Source organism: Notamacropus eugenii, chromosome 3, assembly GCF_028372415.1.
Source record: "Notamacropus eugenii isolate mMacEug1 chromosome 3, mMacEug1.pri_v2, whole genome shotgun sequence".
Classification (NCBI taxonomy): domain Eukaryota; kingdom Metazoa; phylum Chordata; class Mammalia; order Diprotodontia; family Macropodidae; genus Notamacropus; species Notamacropus eugenii.
In genome coordinates, this window is record NC_092874.1 from 213,172,688 (window position 1) to 213,187,983 (window position 15,296).

Here is a 15,296-nt window from a genome sequence, read left to right on the forward strand (position 1 = left end):
ACAAGTATAATGTTATCTTTTTAATTTTTATTGATGCCTATTTTTTATCACATTCATTTTTAAATAAATGTGTTTATATATATAAGCTATATATGCATATGCACATATTTGAGCATACATGTACACTCACAACACTCACACACACACACACACACACCCCTCTCCCCTTCCTAGGAAGGTATCTTTTCTAACAAAGATTAAAAAGAAAGGTGGAAAAAAGCAACTCAGCAAATCCAACCAATATGTTAACTATGTCTCTCATTATAGATTGTATTCTACCTCTGTCAGGACTCTATAGTAATGAAGGAATTGAGGTTTATTTTCAACAAATATATACTGAATATATTCAACATAGAGAACACTGTGACATACAAGGATGAATGATATGATCCCTCCCCTCTAGTGGATGTACTCAACTGAAATACAAAGCTTTGTTCATATGTATATACATTCTGAATATATGTGTATATATTCTGAAGAGTGACCTGAATAAGGATTTATAGAAATTCAGAGGAGGGAAAGATTACTTTGAGTTGGAAAGGATGTAATATTTGACCTGGGCATTGAGTGCCTACCGAGACTTTGACAGCATGACTTGGAGAGGAAATAATTTTTAGGGAGAAGGAAAGGTCTAAAAAAATATTTTGTTGTTGTTCAGTAATTTTTCAGTCATGTCAAAAGAAAAATCCAGATTCCTTGAATTGTTTTCAGAATTTCAAAGTTTTAAAATTAGAAAAGTGGTAATGACATTAATAAAGAGAAAGGTCAGGAAATTTGAGTAATATATACTGGAAAGGTGGTCTGGAACCAGGTTGTTAAGAACATTAAATGTTAGAAGAGTTTATAATTTTTCTAGAGGTAATAATGAGCCTCTGGATTTTTTTGACTAGGAGAATGACATGGTGAATCCATAGGAAACTATATAGGTTAATTTATAGGAAAATCTCTTTGTGATCTGGCTAGAAGATGGATTAGAATGGGAGGGATTTGGGTTGGATACCAATTAGAACCTCATTTTGATGGTCTAGGTGAGAGATTGTGTGGGTCTTGACTAGAATGGTGTTTGTGTGTGGAGAGAAAACATAAAATGGTAGAGATATTGTAGTGAGAAATGGCAAAATTTGGAAGCCAATTAGATGTTTGGAATGAATGAGGAATTGAGATTATACTGAAGTTGAAAACTTCTAGAACTTAAAGGATAATGATGCATGTAGCAGTACAATTAGGAAAGTCCAGAAGAAGAATGGATAAGGAGGAAAGAAGAATGAATTTGAATTTAAGAAGCCTATGAGATAAAAGTTTAAAATAACCATATACAGCTGGTGATTTGTGACTGGAGAAAGAAGAATGTAGATCTCAGTTGTCTATACTGAGATGATAAATGAACTCAGGGGGGTTGATGAGATTACTATACGAGAAAATGTAGACATAGAAGAAAAGGAGGTCCAGGACAAGACTTGATGTACACCAACACTTAGTGGAAATAATACAGATGATCTACCAAAGGTGATAGAGAAGGATCAATCATGAGGCAGCTAGGTAACCCAGTGAATAGATTACTAGCCCTGGAGTCAGGAGGACCTGAGTTCAAATCTGGCTTCAGACACTTGACACTCCACTTAATCCCCAATTGCCTTGCCCTCCTCCCTACAGAGAGAGAGAGAGAGAGAGGGAGAGAGAGAGAGAGAGAGAGAGAGAGAGAGAGAGAGAGAGAGAGAGAGAGAGAGAGAGAGAGAGAGAGAGAGAGAGAGAGAAGGAGGGAGGGAGGGAGGGAGGGAGAGAGAGAAGTTAAGTAGATAGACAGAAAAAGAACTAAGAGAAAGCCATGTCATGAAAACAAATAAGAAAGCATTCTCAGAAGATGAGGATAATTAGGAATATCAGTTGTGACAGTAAAGGAAGAAAGATGAGGCCAGAGAAAAGGAAATGAGATGTGGTCATTAAAAGATCTTTGGTAACTTTGAGCAGAGTAATTTCACTTTAATTATAAGCTTGGAATCTATCTTGCAAAGGATTGAGATTTGAATAAGAAAAGATGTAGAAGCAATGAATGTAGACAATTTTCTTCCCCAAAAGTTCAACTGAGAAAGAGAGGAGAGATACAGCACCACAGTTTGATGAGATGGTAGAGACTAGAGAGGAATTTTTTTTGAAGATGGAGGATATTTAGGCACATTTTTAGGCAATAGAGAAAAAATCAGTAGATAGAGGTTGAGGATTAGGGTGAGAGAGAGGATAATTGTTGGGAAAATATTGTGGAGAAAGCAGGAAGGAATGGGATCAAGGGCTCATGGAGAGGGCCTGGGTTTTGTGAGGCAGGTCACATCCCAAATGCTTCCTTGCCAACAGCCTCTGGAACTCCTGCCCTAGCCCTTTAGAAACTTCTTCCCTAGGTTCCCACTCTCCTGATAGGTGATTGTCTCTCTAAAAAACAGTATTTTTGGAAAGCCTCAATCATATTTAATTTCATTCTCTCTTTTCTAGCCACCTCCTCACTAGCCATCTTGGTAGTACAGTTGATAGAGTGATGGATTTGAAGTCAGGAAGACCTGAGTTCAAATCTAGCCCCAGATATTTAATAGCTGTGTGACCCTGAGCAAATCACTTAACTTCTATCTGCCCCAGTTTCCTCATTTGTAAAATGGGAATCTAATGGCACCTGAGGTATGATATGGAGATAAAATGTGCTCGTATTTGTAAAGTTCTTTGTAAACCTTAAAGTGTTGTTTAAATGCTGCCACCATCATCATTATGTTACCTGCTCCTTCTTTTCTATTCCCTGACTCTCCTTCCAGTTCTGGAACCATGAACCATTATCACTTACTTTTGCCAGCATTCCTGGATGAGCGTTTATCAGTCCACTTCTCTTTTATCTCTTACCATCCTTATAACTTTCTGTACCAAACTGCCCCTCTCTGTTTCTCGGGCCACCATTTCAGTTGTTTTTCTACCTTTGAAACAGGCTTGCACAACTTGGAACTCTTTTTGGCCTACAGCGGTTTGTGGCAGACCAAAGGATTTCAGGTGATCTGTGAAAAATACAAAGGAAAATATCCTTTGTATGTAGAGGAAATCCTTTGGTGTGCTGCAAGCCACGAGAGGGCTGTATGCAGCCTGGGGGCCACAAGTTATGCAGGACGCTTTAGAACGTGAGTGTTTAAAGGTCAATGACTATCTTTGTTTTGCATCCTCAGCTCTTAATGCTTAATATATGCTTTAACATTAATTCATTGAATCCTGGAGTTAAAGAGGAGAGAATGAAAGATTCAAGAAGTTATTAGGTATAGAGAAGAGAAAAGGTGGGAGCTCATAGCAGAAAGCCTGTTTCCTTGGTAAATTTTCAGGGAATAGGGCATGTTGGGGAAGGGAATGATGTGGGAGACTTGAGAAGGTAAGGTTTGAGCAGTCACTTGGAGAATCAACTTAGGAAAAAAGCAAAAGAATTGCTTGCCTAAATAAGGGCCCAGTTGAGAATGGATAACAAATCCATAGCAGACTATGTAGATGTATTATTTCTTTTCGTTTCATTCAGCAGTACATGGAATTGGATAGTGGAATTAATCCAAGCCAGTGGAACAAGAGAACAGAGAGAAGTTGACGTAGTTAACAATGGAACATAGTTTGAGGAGGGAACAAAATTAAGCCCTATTTGGGTAGATGGCTGGAAGAATATTGAATGAATAGAAATCACAACGAGAACAAAGAATATGTTGAGGAGGAGTGAGGAATAAGGAAAGATACAACCAGGAGCTTACGGTCAGTTAAAGAAAATTCAAAGTTCTTTTCATAGGAATGGAACGTATGGTGAGATGGTAATATCAAGGAAGAGAATGACCTGGGGCTAACAGATAATAACCACTAGGATCCAGACTGGATGATAAATAAAGATAGAAAGAACCTCAAAAAAGGAAAAATTTTTTTTGAGTAGTGGTGGCAGGGGGGAGAGTCTGGAATTGGAAATGGGGAGTAAGAATAGTAACTCTTCTAAAAGCAGAGTATTTGGGAAATTATCAGAGCAAGAATGGTTCCATGTTGGGCTTGCAAGAATGAGAACAGTATATCTCTATCCATTATAATAATACAACCAAGAGGTGAAGAAGGCCTGAAATAAGATGATTGTATGAATATAGAAAAGGGAATGGGTAAGAGACATATCATGAAGATAAAGTTACTAGGCTTGGTAACTTATTGTATATGGGAAATTGGTGAGAATGAAAAGTCAGAATGATTCCTAAGTGGCAAACTTGAATGACCAGGAAAATAGTGCTACCCTTAACAGAAAGAGAAGAAGGAACTACCTTTTTTCTTTCATATATCTTTAACCCCTTTTCCACTGGTTCCTTCCCACATACCTACAAACATTTTCAGTTGTTATCAGTCAATACAAAAAAAAAAAAACTTCCCTGAAACTACTAGTAGCTAATTGGTGCAGTGTATAGGGCCCTAAGTCTGGAATCAGGAAGACCTGAATTCAATTGTGACCTCAGACATTTATTTGTTGTGTAACCCTGGGCAAGTCACTTAACCTCTATTCAAGAGCCTATCTTTCAGGATTATTATGAGGATTTAATGATAAAATATTTATAAATTACCTTGCAAATAGTGCCTGCAAATACCAAGTGTTTAATAAAGACATGTTCCCTTTCTTCCTCCTATCCCCTTTTCCTTCTGTTTCCATGCCCCTGCTCCACTGGCTTCTTGCCATATACTTACAGATATGTTCAAAAGTCCCCCCAAAACATACCTTTTCTCTTAATATTTGTTATTTTCTCTTATTCACTGAAAAAGGGTCAACTCCATCCCATAGCTTCATATTCCTCACTACCCATTCTCTTCTCATACCATCCTGAGCTAGCTCTTATTCCACTTCCACCAGTCCATTCTATTTATTTTACCTAAATTGCTCTCAAAGTTTATCTCTGCCCTACTTATCAACAAATCCAGATGTTTTTAGGCCTCATCCTCATTTACTATAACTTTCTGTCCTTTGTCTTACAAAATGCTCTATCTCCATCTTCCTTCATTCCTTGTTCTCGTTGATCATTTAATATAGGTATATTATGCAAAGTTATTTTGCCTCACTTTCCTTTATCTTTGCACCTCTATATTATTATAAGGCAATCTCATTTAATCTCATGTTTTTAGCAATGACATCTATGCAGATTCTCCTCAAATTTATGTTTCTCTTTCTATTCTACTTTTGGACCTCCAGACTGTGTAAGACATTTCCATTTGAATGGTTTATATGCACCAAAAACTTAACATATACGAAACTGTTTATATTTCCCCCAAAATTTACTCTTTTCCTGTCCCATTCCAGTATTCAGTCCCTCATATTCAAACTATTGTTGCTGTCTTTGAGACTTTCCTCACTGTCTTCTATATTCAGCTACCAAATCTTGTTGATGCCACCTCAGAAAACCTCTTCTATTTTCTTTTCCATAGCCCTAGTATAGGTCTCTGCTACTCCTCAGTAGCAACCTGAACTGAAGATCGCTTCTTGATAGGTTTTCCTACATTCTCTTTCCTCATCCTTTTTCAAGCTGTCCTTTGTAGAACTGCCAGACTAACGTTTCTTATGCATAGAACTAGTCATATCACTCCTGTACTCCAAAATCTTCATTTACCTGCTATGCTCTGAATCAACCCAAATTTTTTAACCTTATTTTATTATATTACTCCATGCAATTTATACTGCAACTAAACTAAATCCTTTTCTCTCTGTCTTCTCCCTCTCAGCACTGAATGTCTTTTTAAAAAAATTATCTCTGTTTTTAAATCATATTGTTCCCTATCCAAAGATAGGGAATAATACCTTTCTTCATCTTTGTCTGTTAAATTGCCTGTCCATCCTTTAAAGTCTAACACCAGGGCCATCTTTTTAGTGAAATCTTCCCTGATACCCTATGTTAGTTGTAATCTTTCTCCTTAGATATTATATAGTACTTTTCATTGCACCTTCCTAATATGCATATAGAATATTGTACATTATAGATGTCTTTATAACTTATCTCAGTGCTAAATAGTGTCTTATGTACTATAAGTATTTAAGATGCTAGCTGAAAATTGAAATTTTTGTTGAGTACGGAGTGGATATGGAAAAACATAGAAGAAACATGAATGTACTGAAGACAAAAAAATCTTGGGAAATACCAAATTTCCCAGCAGTCAACTAAAGAGATATCATAGAAAAACAAACAGCATTTACTAGAAATAGGATTGATTGTACTATATTTATTATGATGCTAAAATATTTTACATTTTTATAAAAGGTGATGGTGGTTTTGGATCTGTTTATCGAGCATCTTATAAGGGAGAAGAAGTGGCTGTGAAGATTTTTAATAAACATACATCGCTTCGACTATTAAGACAAGTATGAAATATTGCCTTTCTTGATCCTTCATTTAAAGATAGATGCCCTTTTACCTCTTAGAAAATAATTTTGAAACCTAGAAAAAGAACAAATTAAAGATCCACAATTAAGTACCAAATTAGAAATATTGAAAACTAAAGAAGAGATTAATAACATTGAAATTAAGAAAATTATTAAACTAGTAAATAAAATTAAGAGATTCTTTTGTGGAAAAAAACAATAAAGTAGATAAAAATTTTGGTTAATTTTATTTAAAAATGAAAGAAGAAAGTCAAATTACCAGCATCAAATATGAATTGGGTGAATTCACCATTGAATGAAAAGGTGAAGTTGTGGTATATGAATGTAAGGGAATACTATTGTGCTATAAGAATTGATAAGCAGGCAGACTTCAGAAAGACCTGGAAAGACTTGAATGAACTGACGCTGAGTGAAGTGAGCAGATCCAGGAGAACATTGTGCACAGTAACAGCCACAATGTGCGATGACTCACTTTGATAGCCTTATCTCTTTTTAGCAATTCAAAGGTCCAAGACAACTCCAAAGCATTCATGATGGACATGTTGTCCATATCCAGAAAAAGGACAAGGGAATGTGAATGCAGATTAAAGCATATTATTTGCTCTCTCTTGTTTTTTCTTCATTCTTGTGGTTTCTCTTATTGATTCCAATTTTTAAAAACATGACTAATGTGAAAATAGGTTCTATATGAATATATATGTAGAGCCTGTATAAATTTTCACACTGACTTGGGCCGGGAGGAAAGGAGAGATGAAGAGAAAATTTGGAACTCAAAAATCTCATGGAAGTGAATATTGAAAACTAAAAATAAATTATTTTTAAAAAATAAAGTAATTATGTTTATTCTTAAATAAATTAGGAAAGGGTAGTAATTAAAATTAGTGGCATGATATTAAAATCCCATAAAATGGAAATAATCACCAAAAAATTTCAAAATGAAAATCTACATTTCTTCTTATTTACAGAGTAAGAATTTAGGCTTTCTTCCCCACAGGAAAATGATTAAAAAAAAAAGGCAAGCTTTTTAGGGGGGCCAAGGTGAAAGCCTATTCAAAGCTGGAGATCAGATTTTATTAAGGCTTCTCTCATTTTTTTTAGAGTAGTGCTTGTTTCTCCCCTTAAACAGGGGAGTTATTATGCTACTATTTTACTTTTGAATAGACTTTTCAGAGGTGTCATAGTTTTAACGAGATGGCTTTAATAAGAATTAGCTCATTTTAAACTATCTTATTTATTGATTGATAATTCCTGTTTTAAGTTCCATTGTCATATACTGTCATTCAGATACATGAGCTGGAACCAAAGAAGTGATGTAAAATTATAAGCAATAACAGAAATAAAAACCAACAGCCTACAAATCATTAGCAAAAGAGCTAATAAAATTAAGCAAATAAGTGTTTAAGAAATAATTGTGCAATCATATTGTCATATTATTTGTCACATGATAAAAGAAAGAATGATCCTGTGCATAAACTTGAACAAGATTGCATGTTATACACTGCAAAATCATGAGTTTTGTTGCTGTTTGATGGTAACCAGCTTTCCAAAATTTGATACTATATGATTTTTTCCTATTTTGATTTGGCTTTTCCCATATGAGGAAAAAATTCAATTCAATTTATGTCTTCTAATGTTTCTTTGTAATTATCACTTAACAGTATATTACAGTCATATACCACAATTAATTTAATTATTCCCTAATTATTGGGGCACATAGTTTCCAAATATTTTTCTCCTTTAAGTGGTGCTGCTAGGAATAGAAATATTTGCTGTTTCTTCCCATCAACAATTTTTTTTAGGATGTAAACATAAAAATGGGATTGTTAAATTTAAGGATATGAATGTTTTTCTAGCTCTTTTTCTACAATTCCATATTGCTATCCAAAATTTAAACTAATTTATAGATATATTAGCAATGAACTTATTTGCCAATTTCCTACATCTGTGTGAACATTAAATCTTTTGCTTCCTAGTTTACTATCTGTAGTTTCTGGTAATGGTTTTTATGTGCATTACTTTATTAACTATTTTGAACGCTTTCTTTTTTCAAGTGAATGTTTATCATTTCTATCTATTTGGACTGAGGATAATACATAGAAATATAAGTGGTTATTGTTAGTTTATTTTTCTTGTCTCAATGACTTGTGTTTCTTATTTATGTAAAATCTTAACTAACTAACCAACATATGAAAGTAACATTAAATGGAGAATGAGGAGCCCTGGGTTCCAACTATATTTTTATTTCTACTTTCTGAGCCATCATCCACTTCTTCTATATATGTTAAGAAAGAATTTGCTACCTTCTTTCACTGAACAATTTTTAACTTAAGCAGAATAAAGTATGTAAAGTATCTTGAGCTTCTAAGCTCTATAGAAAGTGTCAACTCATCTCAAACTTACCTTCTACCTAATCATTTAAATTATGGAATGCTGAATATTCTGTATTATATCTGGAAGTATAGAAAAGCAATTTTGATAAACATGTATGTGTATCTCATACTCCTATTGATTCAAATTATTATTTTTAACATTTATAGGAGCTAGTAGTACTTTGCCACCTCCACCACCCTAGTCTGATATCTTTGATTGCTGCCGGTATTCGTCCCCGAATGTTGGTGATGGAATTAGCCTCAAAGGGCTCCCTAGATCGATTACTTCAACAAGACAAAGCTAGCTTAACCAGAACACTCCAGCACAGGATAGCACTGCATGTTGCTGATGGCTTAAGGTAATTACTTTTACTGGCAGTGAAATGGAGAAGGATCTTGAAATTTTTCCTCAGATTTCTGTTTGAGGTTTGAATAGGACAAGACTTTAACAAGGATGTTTTCTGAATTCTTGGATATTCAATAAAGTGAAAGAAATAAGAGAGAAAATTTTAATTTCATGTATCTGTGTGGAGTATTTGTATATACAAAATATATTCATTATACATTTATATACACATACATGCACATACACATGCAAATAAATACAGCAGTGGAACAATGGATAGAGCTCTGGATTTCAGTAAGAAAGACTTCAGAACCAGCCTAAGATGCTTACAATCTGTGTGACTGGAAAAGTCACTTAACTTCTGTCTCTCTCAGTTTCCTCTTCCTCTAAAATGGGAATAATGACACCAACTACCACCAAGATTTTTGGAAATCTTAGAGTAATATATAAATGCTCTAAATAGTTTTAATCTACAGATATAAGGGGAAGTTATAGGGGAAGAGAAAAGGACTAATCTCCTCCTGAAGGCTACTTAAGAAGACATGTTCACAACAAGCATTTAGTAAATACCTATTACATGCTAGGCACTATGCTCAGCACAAAGAAATTCAAGGAGCACGTAGTATAATGGGAGTGACAACGTGCACTCAGGTATGAACTGTACACACACACACACACACACACACACACACACACACACACACACACACACATACACACACACGTGCACACACACACATTTCCTCCTTTGAGATTTTTTCATTCAATATTTATCACTCAATCAAGATTCTGGTACCTACTGTCTGTAGACTTCCGGGACACTCTCCTTCCTCAGAGAGTTCAGTGCTTGGCTCTTAGTCTTTCCCTCCTCCTCAGCTCCTTTTCTTTTTTCCCATATTCACACTTCTTCTAAGTTTCCCTCTTATTTTCCAGAGTACCACCCTATAATCACCCAGAATTATCCTTGACTCTTCTCATTACCCCCATTGGCCAATTCTTGTCATTTCTACCATCACAGCATTTCTGAAACTGCTTTTCCAGAAATGTATTTTGAACCATGCCAACTTTCCCCCACTTAGTAAGCTCATCTGTCTCCCAATTGTTTGGCATTTAAAGTCCTTTATTACCTGTCACCAAACCTACCTTTCCAGGCCAAGTGCATATTATTCCCCATCCCACATTCTACAATTCTTGCATTATTGCTGTTCCTCACAGAGCTCATTTCTCCTTCTTCTCTGTGACTTTGCATTGGCTCTCCCCTGTGACAGAAAGGCATTCTCTCCTTAACTCTGTCTCTTAGAATCCTTTTTTTCAAGATTTTGATCAAGTACCACCTTCTAAATGAAACACTTTCCTTATCCTCCCAAACTCTACTGTCCTCACTTTCAGGACTACCTTCTATTTATTTTCTTTCTGTTCTTTATGTACTGTTGTATGTACATGTTCAATGAAATATGAGCTCCTTGAGGGCAGGGATTATTTAGATTTTAGAGAATCAAATGGTGCAGAGTTCTGGATCTGGAAACCAGAGAGTTCACTCGTTAGATGTGTGTCCTTGGGCAAGTTACTTAGCCTCTTTTTACCTTAGTTTCCTCATCTGGAAGATGAGGATATTTCCCAGGTTGTTGTGAGGATCAAATGAGATAATATTTGTAAAGCACTTAGCATAGTGCCTGACACATAGTAAACTCTTAATAGGTGCTTTTTGATTGATTATCACCACCTTATTCCTTTGTACTATGCCATACAAGTCATTACCTTTTTTCTTGGCTTCCATGTCACACTCATTAAACTCCCAAACTACATGCTTCTTCAATACCATATTTTGAAGTTTGGGGTTTCTTCACTTAGGTGGAAGACTTTCCATTTTTTTCTCTTGAATTTATTCTCATTGGATTTAAGCCCATCTTCTCATTTGACAAAACATTTCTGGATGCTGACTGCCAGTCAGTGCTTTATCTCTCCTTCTTAGTTGATTGTACAATAATTATTTTAAATAATTATTATAAGATGTAAAAAATATCTACTGGATTGGTCAATTAACTGTAGATCTTAATGCCTCGTTGATTTATGTGCAAATATGTATCTACAAGTTATATCACTGTAATTAATATTATAGTCTAATGACTAGCATGTTGTAATTTTCTTTTAACTTTGAAAATGAACTTCTATATAAAATAATCAATTCACTGAATATTTTATGAGTATCTACACTTTAATGTTTTAATTATGAACTTAACTAAAAAATGTTCTATCATTCTTCTTTATCAAACAGATACCTCCATGAATCAATGATTATATACCGGGATCTGAAGCCTCATAATGTGCTCCTTTTTACCCTGTATCCTAATTCTGCAGTCATTGCAAAGATTGCAGATTATGGAATTGCTCAGTACTGCTGCAGAATGGGGATAAAGACTTCTGAAGGAACAGCAGGTATGTTAGATTCTGTCTGCTTACTATTTTTTGGAAGGAAGGAGAAGACTATGATTTCATTTGTGTAAGAAATTCCCATTAAGAAATGCCAAACAACAGCTGCTTATAGCTTGTAGTTTTAGAAACGGCTAGGGAACAGAGTGGTTGAATGATTTTCCCAGGGACACACAGCCCTGTATCAGAAACAGAATTTAAATTCAAGACTTTCTGGCTCCAAGGCCCACTATCTCCTTACTATTACCACACTACCTATTTGCATAGAATAAAACATAACCTCAGATGTAAACTTTTAGAGAATTAGCAGTTCTTCCTTTATAAAAAGATGAGGTTAAATTATGAAACCTCTAAGGTCCTCCTTCCAATGTTTAATCTTTGATTTTATGATCCTAGGCTGAACAAAAGTTAGTATTACTCCATTAGAAACCTCTCTCCAGGTTGACACTGATCCCAGAGAAGTTAGCAAATTTATTGCACAGCATCCAAGTAGAAAACACAGAGCTATAATCCTAGTTCAGGTACTTTTCCTACAAATCTAGAATAGTTTCTACTGCACCATGCTAGATAAAGGCAGGGATAGTTTTCTTATCAAGTTTACATATCACATGAAATTTGGTAGAATAACTAGCATTAATTAGATGAGAGAATTGGGATCAAAAAAGATTTATAAAGGTTAAAAGCCAAATTTAATGCAATGATATTTAATAGTGACAACAATATAATTCCAACACTGGGTTCAGAAATCAGCTGCACAGACATAGCATGGTAGAGAGACATGGCTAGGCAGTCTACTGGTCATATGGGGAAGAAAAACAACTGAGTTTTAGTGTATTGCAAACTCAAACTCAGCATGACTCAACAGTGTAATATGATGGCAAAAAAAAAGCTATTTTAAACAGAAAAAAATTAATAGAAGCCTAGAATCCAAAATGAGGGATGAAAATGAAAATTTGACATGTAAGAATCAATTAAAGAAATTGGGGATATATTATCTGGTGAGAGCTTAGAAAAGGTGTAATAGTACTTTAAAAATCTGTCATGACTAAAGATAGTAGACTATTTTCTTAACTCAGCCCAGCAAAGCTTGGATCAAAGAGTCAATCTACTAACTACCATTTATCAAGCATCTATTATGTGTAAGGTACTCTGCTAGCATGTGCAGTGACCCCACCTCAATAAAACAATCTACAAAGACTAGGACAGGTGGTGATTTGTATCAGAGAACAAAGTACCCATAAAGATGGAATTTTACCAAGATAGAGGTATTACCTCTGTGTTTGCACTTAACATAAGTAGAATTAGAACTCTTCCCCCTGAATTCTTAGTCTTTAATGCCATTTTGCTTCTTATACTGTAGAACATAGCTCTTCACTGGTTTGTTTATTTTCAGGGTTTCGTGCACCTGAAGTTGCCAAAGGAAATGTAATTTACAACCAACAAGCTGATATTTATTCATTTGGCTTACTGCTTTATGACATTTTGACAACAGGAGGTAGAATTCTGGAAGGACTGAAATTCCCAAATGAATTTGATGAGTTAGCTATTCATGGGAGATTACCAGGTAAGTTATATTTTATTAATAACTTTTTGCATTTAAGGGACTCTGCAGTTATACTACATTGATTCTATCTGACAAAATTTTATTAAGCACCTACTATACTAAGGCACTGTGTGAGGTACTACAGATAGATACTGAAACAAAGACAACAGAATCTGATCTCAAAGATTTTTATTCTGAATTCGGTTTGTACATTGCTTAAGTGGTTTGCATAAATTCTGTTGAGTCATTCTATATTCCTTCATCTGTGCATTTGTGTGGACCTTTCACAATGCCTGAGATTCACTCCCTCCTCATCTTTGCTTTTTGAAATCTTTCTCTTTCTTCAAGGCATAGTTGCCACATGCATGAAAAAGAGCACTAATTTCTCCAGATGAAAATGATCTCTTCCCCCTCAAATTTTCCTAGACTATTTTGTGTAAATGACCGCTTTATCCCAGCAAGGGTAAAATGGAGAAAACACTGGATATGAAGCAAGACTCAAGTTCAGATCTTAGTTCCCCAACTTATGTCTGTGATCTTCAGTAAGATGCTTGTATTACTTGAACTTCAGCTTCCTCATCTACAAAATAAGAGGACTGGACAAAATTACCTCTGAGGTCTCATCTAGCTTTAAATCTAAACCTGTCATTTCCTATCTTATTTTAGCTTGTACTTATCTGTTGAAATACTTTATATTCTTCTGTTAGAATGTTGGATCCTCACCATGACCTCTTTTGCATCTTCCCCTTCACTACTCTTTCAGTCCATCAACTTTGCTCTGTCTTCTCTTTCTTCCCTTCCCAGTTGACACTGCAGTTAACCAGTTAAACATTATACAACATCCTCTACTTTCAAATCCCTTTCCCCTTGTCCAAATGTTGCTCATGACTCAACCTTGAATTATTCTCACTATTCCATCCTTCTTCTTCCTCTTTCTCATCTCATTACTCAGATGCCTATTGTCACTTATCTCCTCTTTCACCCTTATCTCAAATGAAGAAGTAGCTTTTTTATAGCTTCTGACCTTAACATTCCAGAAAAACTATTCTCTCCAAAGTTATCAGTGATCTCTTAGCTGAGAGCCTTTTCTCAATTCTCATACTTCTTGATCTTTCTTTAGCCTTTGTCACAATTGATCACCTTCTCCCTTCTCTAGGTTTTTCTGTTTCTTGTCAGTCTCATGTGCTGGATCCTCATTCAGACCATGTTGTCTAAACACAGGTGTTCCATAGGATCTTATCCTAGGCCCTCTTCTCTATTTCACTTGGTGATCTCATCAGTTCCCATGGATTTAATTACCATCTCTATGATGATTATTTTCACCTATGCCTATTTTGCTTCAACTTCTCTGCTGACCTCTAGTCTCTCATCTCCACTGCCTTTCAGACATCTGGAATTAGATGTCCAGTAGACATCTGAAATGTAATATGTCTAGAATAGGACTCATTGTCTTTCACCTGCCCGAAATTTCCTGGCCCACCTTCCCTATTACTGTAGAAGGCAACACCATTCTCCTAGTCCATCAGGCTCACAACCTACATGTCATACCTTACTATTCACTATCACTTCTTTACCTTAGTCAATCTGTCGCCAAGGCCTGTTGATTTCATTTTTGCAACATCTTTTGAAGAGTCCCCCTTCTCTGCTCTGACACTGCCACCACTCAAGTCCATGCCTTCCTTGGCTGGCTCCAAACTTATTGCAGTAGCCTGCTGTTGGGTCTGTGTACCTCAAGCCTGGCCCCACTTCAATTAACAATGGATGTCCTCCAGAGTTCTGTACTGAGCTCTTTCCTCTTCTCACTCTGTACTATTTTGACTTGTTGATCTAATCAGCTCTCAGGGATTCAATGATCCTCTCTGCTCTGATGATTCTTAGATCTTTTTGTCCATTTGAAGTGGTATTGCTTGATTAAAAGGTATGCACAGTTTGATTTGCATTTAGGCATAGTTCCAAATTGCTCTCCAGAGAGGTTGTATTACTTCACACCTCTACCTACAGTGCATTAGTGTCCCAATTTTCCCACATCCTCTCCAACATTTATCATTTTCCTTTTTTCTTATATTAATAAATCTGATTGGTGTGAGGTGGTATTTCAGAATTGTTTTAATTTACATTTCTCTAATCAAAAGTGATTTAGAGTGTTTCTTCATATGCCTATAGATAACTTTGATTTCTTCATCTGAAACATGCCTGTTTGTACCCTTTGACCAT

At 35.5% G+C, this 15,296-nt stretch overlaps 1 protein-coding gene across 2 annotated transcripts in view; it reads left to right on the plus strand.

The window, feature by feature from the left end:
• Window positions 1-15,296, plus strand: part of LRRK2 (leucine rich repeat kinase 2) — a 253,844-nt gene that overhangs the window by 201,968 nt on the left and 36,580 nt on the right. For both annotated transcript variants that reach the window (XM_072654313.1, XM_072654315.1), the window contains 4 exons: window positions 6,273-6,373; window positions 8,932-9,122; window positions 11,385-11,545; window positions 12,933-13,103. In XM_072654313.1, the coding sequence (XP_072510414.1) occupies window positions 6,273-6,373; window positions 8,932-9,122; window positions 11,385-11,545; window positions 12,933-13,103 (624 nt within the window). The remainder of the gene's footprint in view (window positions 1-6,272; window positions 6,374-8,931; window positions 9,123-11,384; window positions 11,546-12,932; window positions 13,104-15,296) is intronic.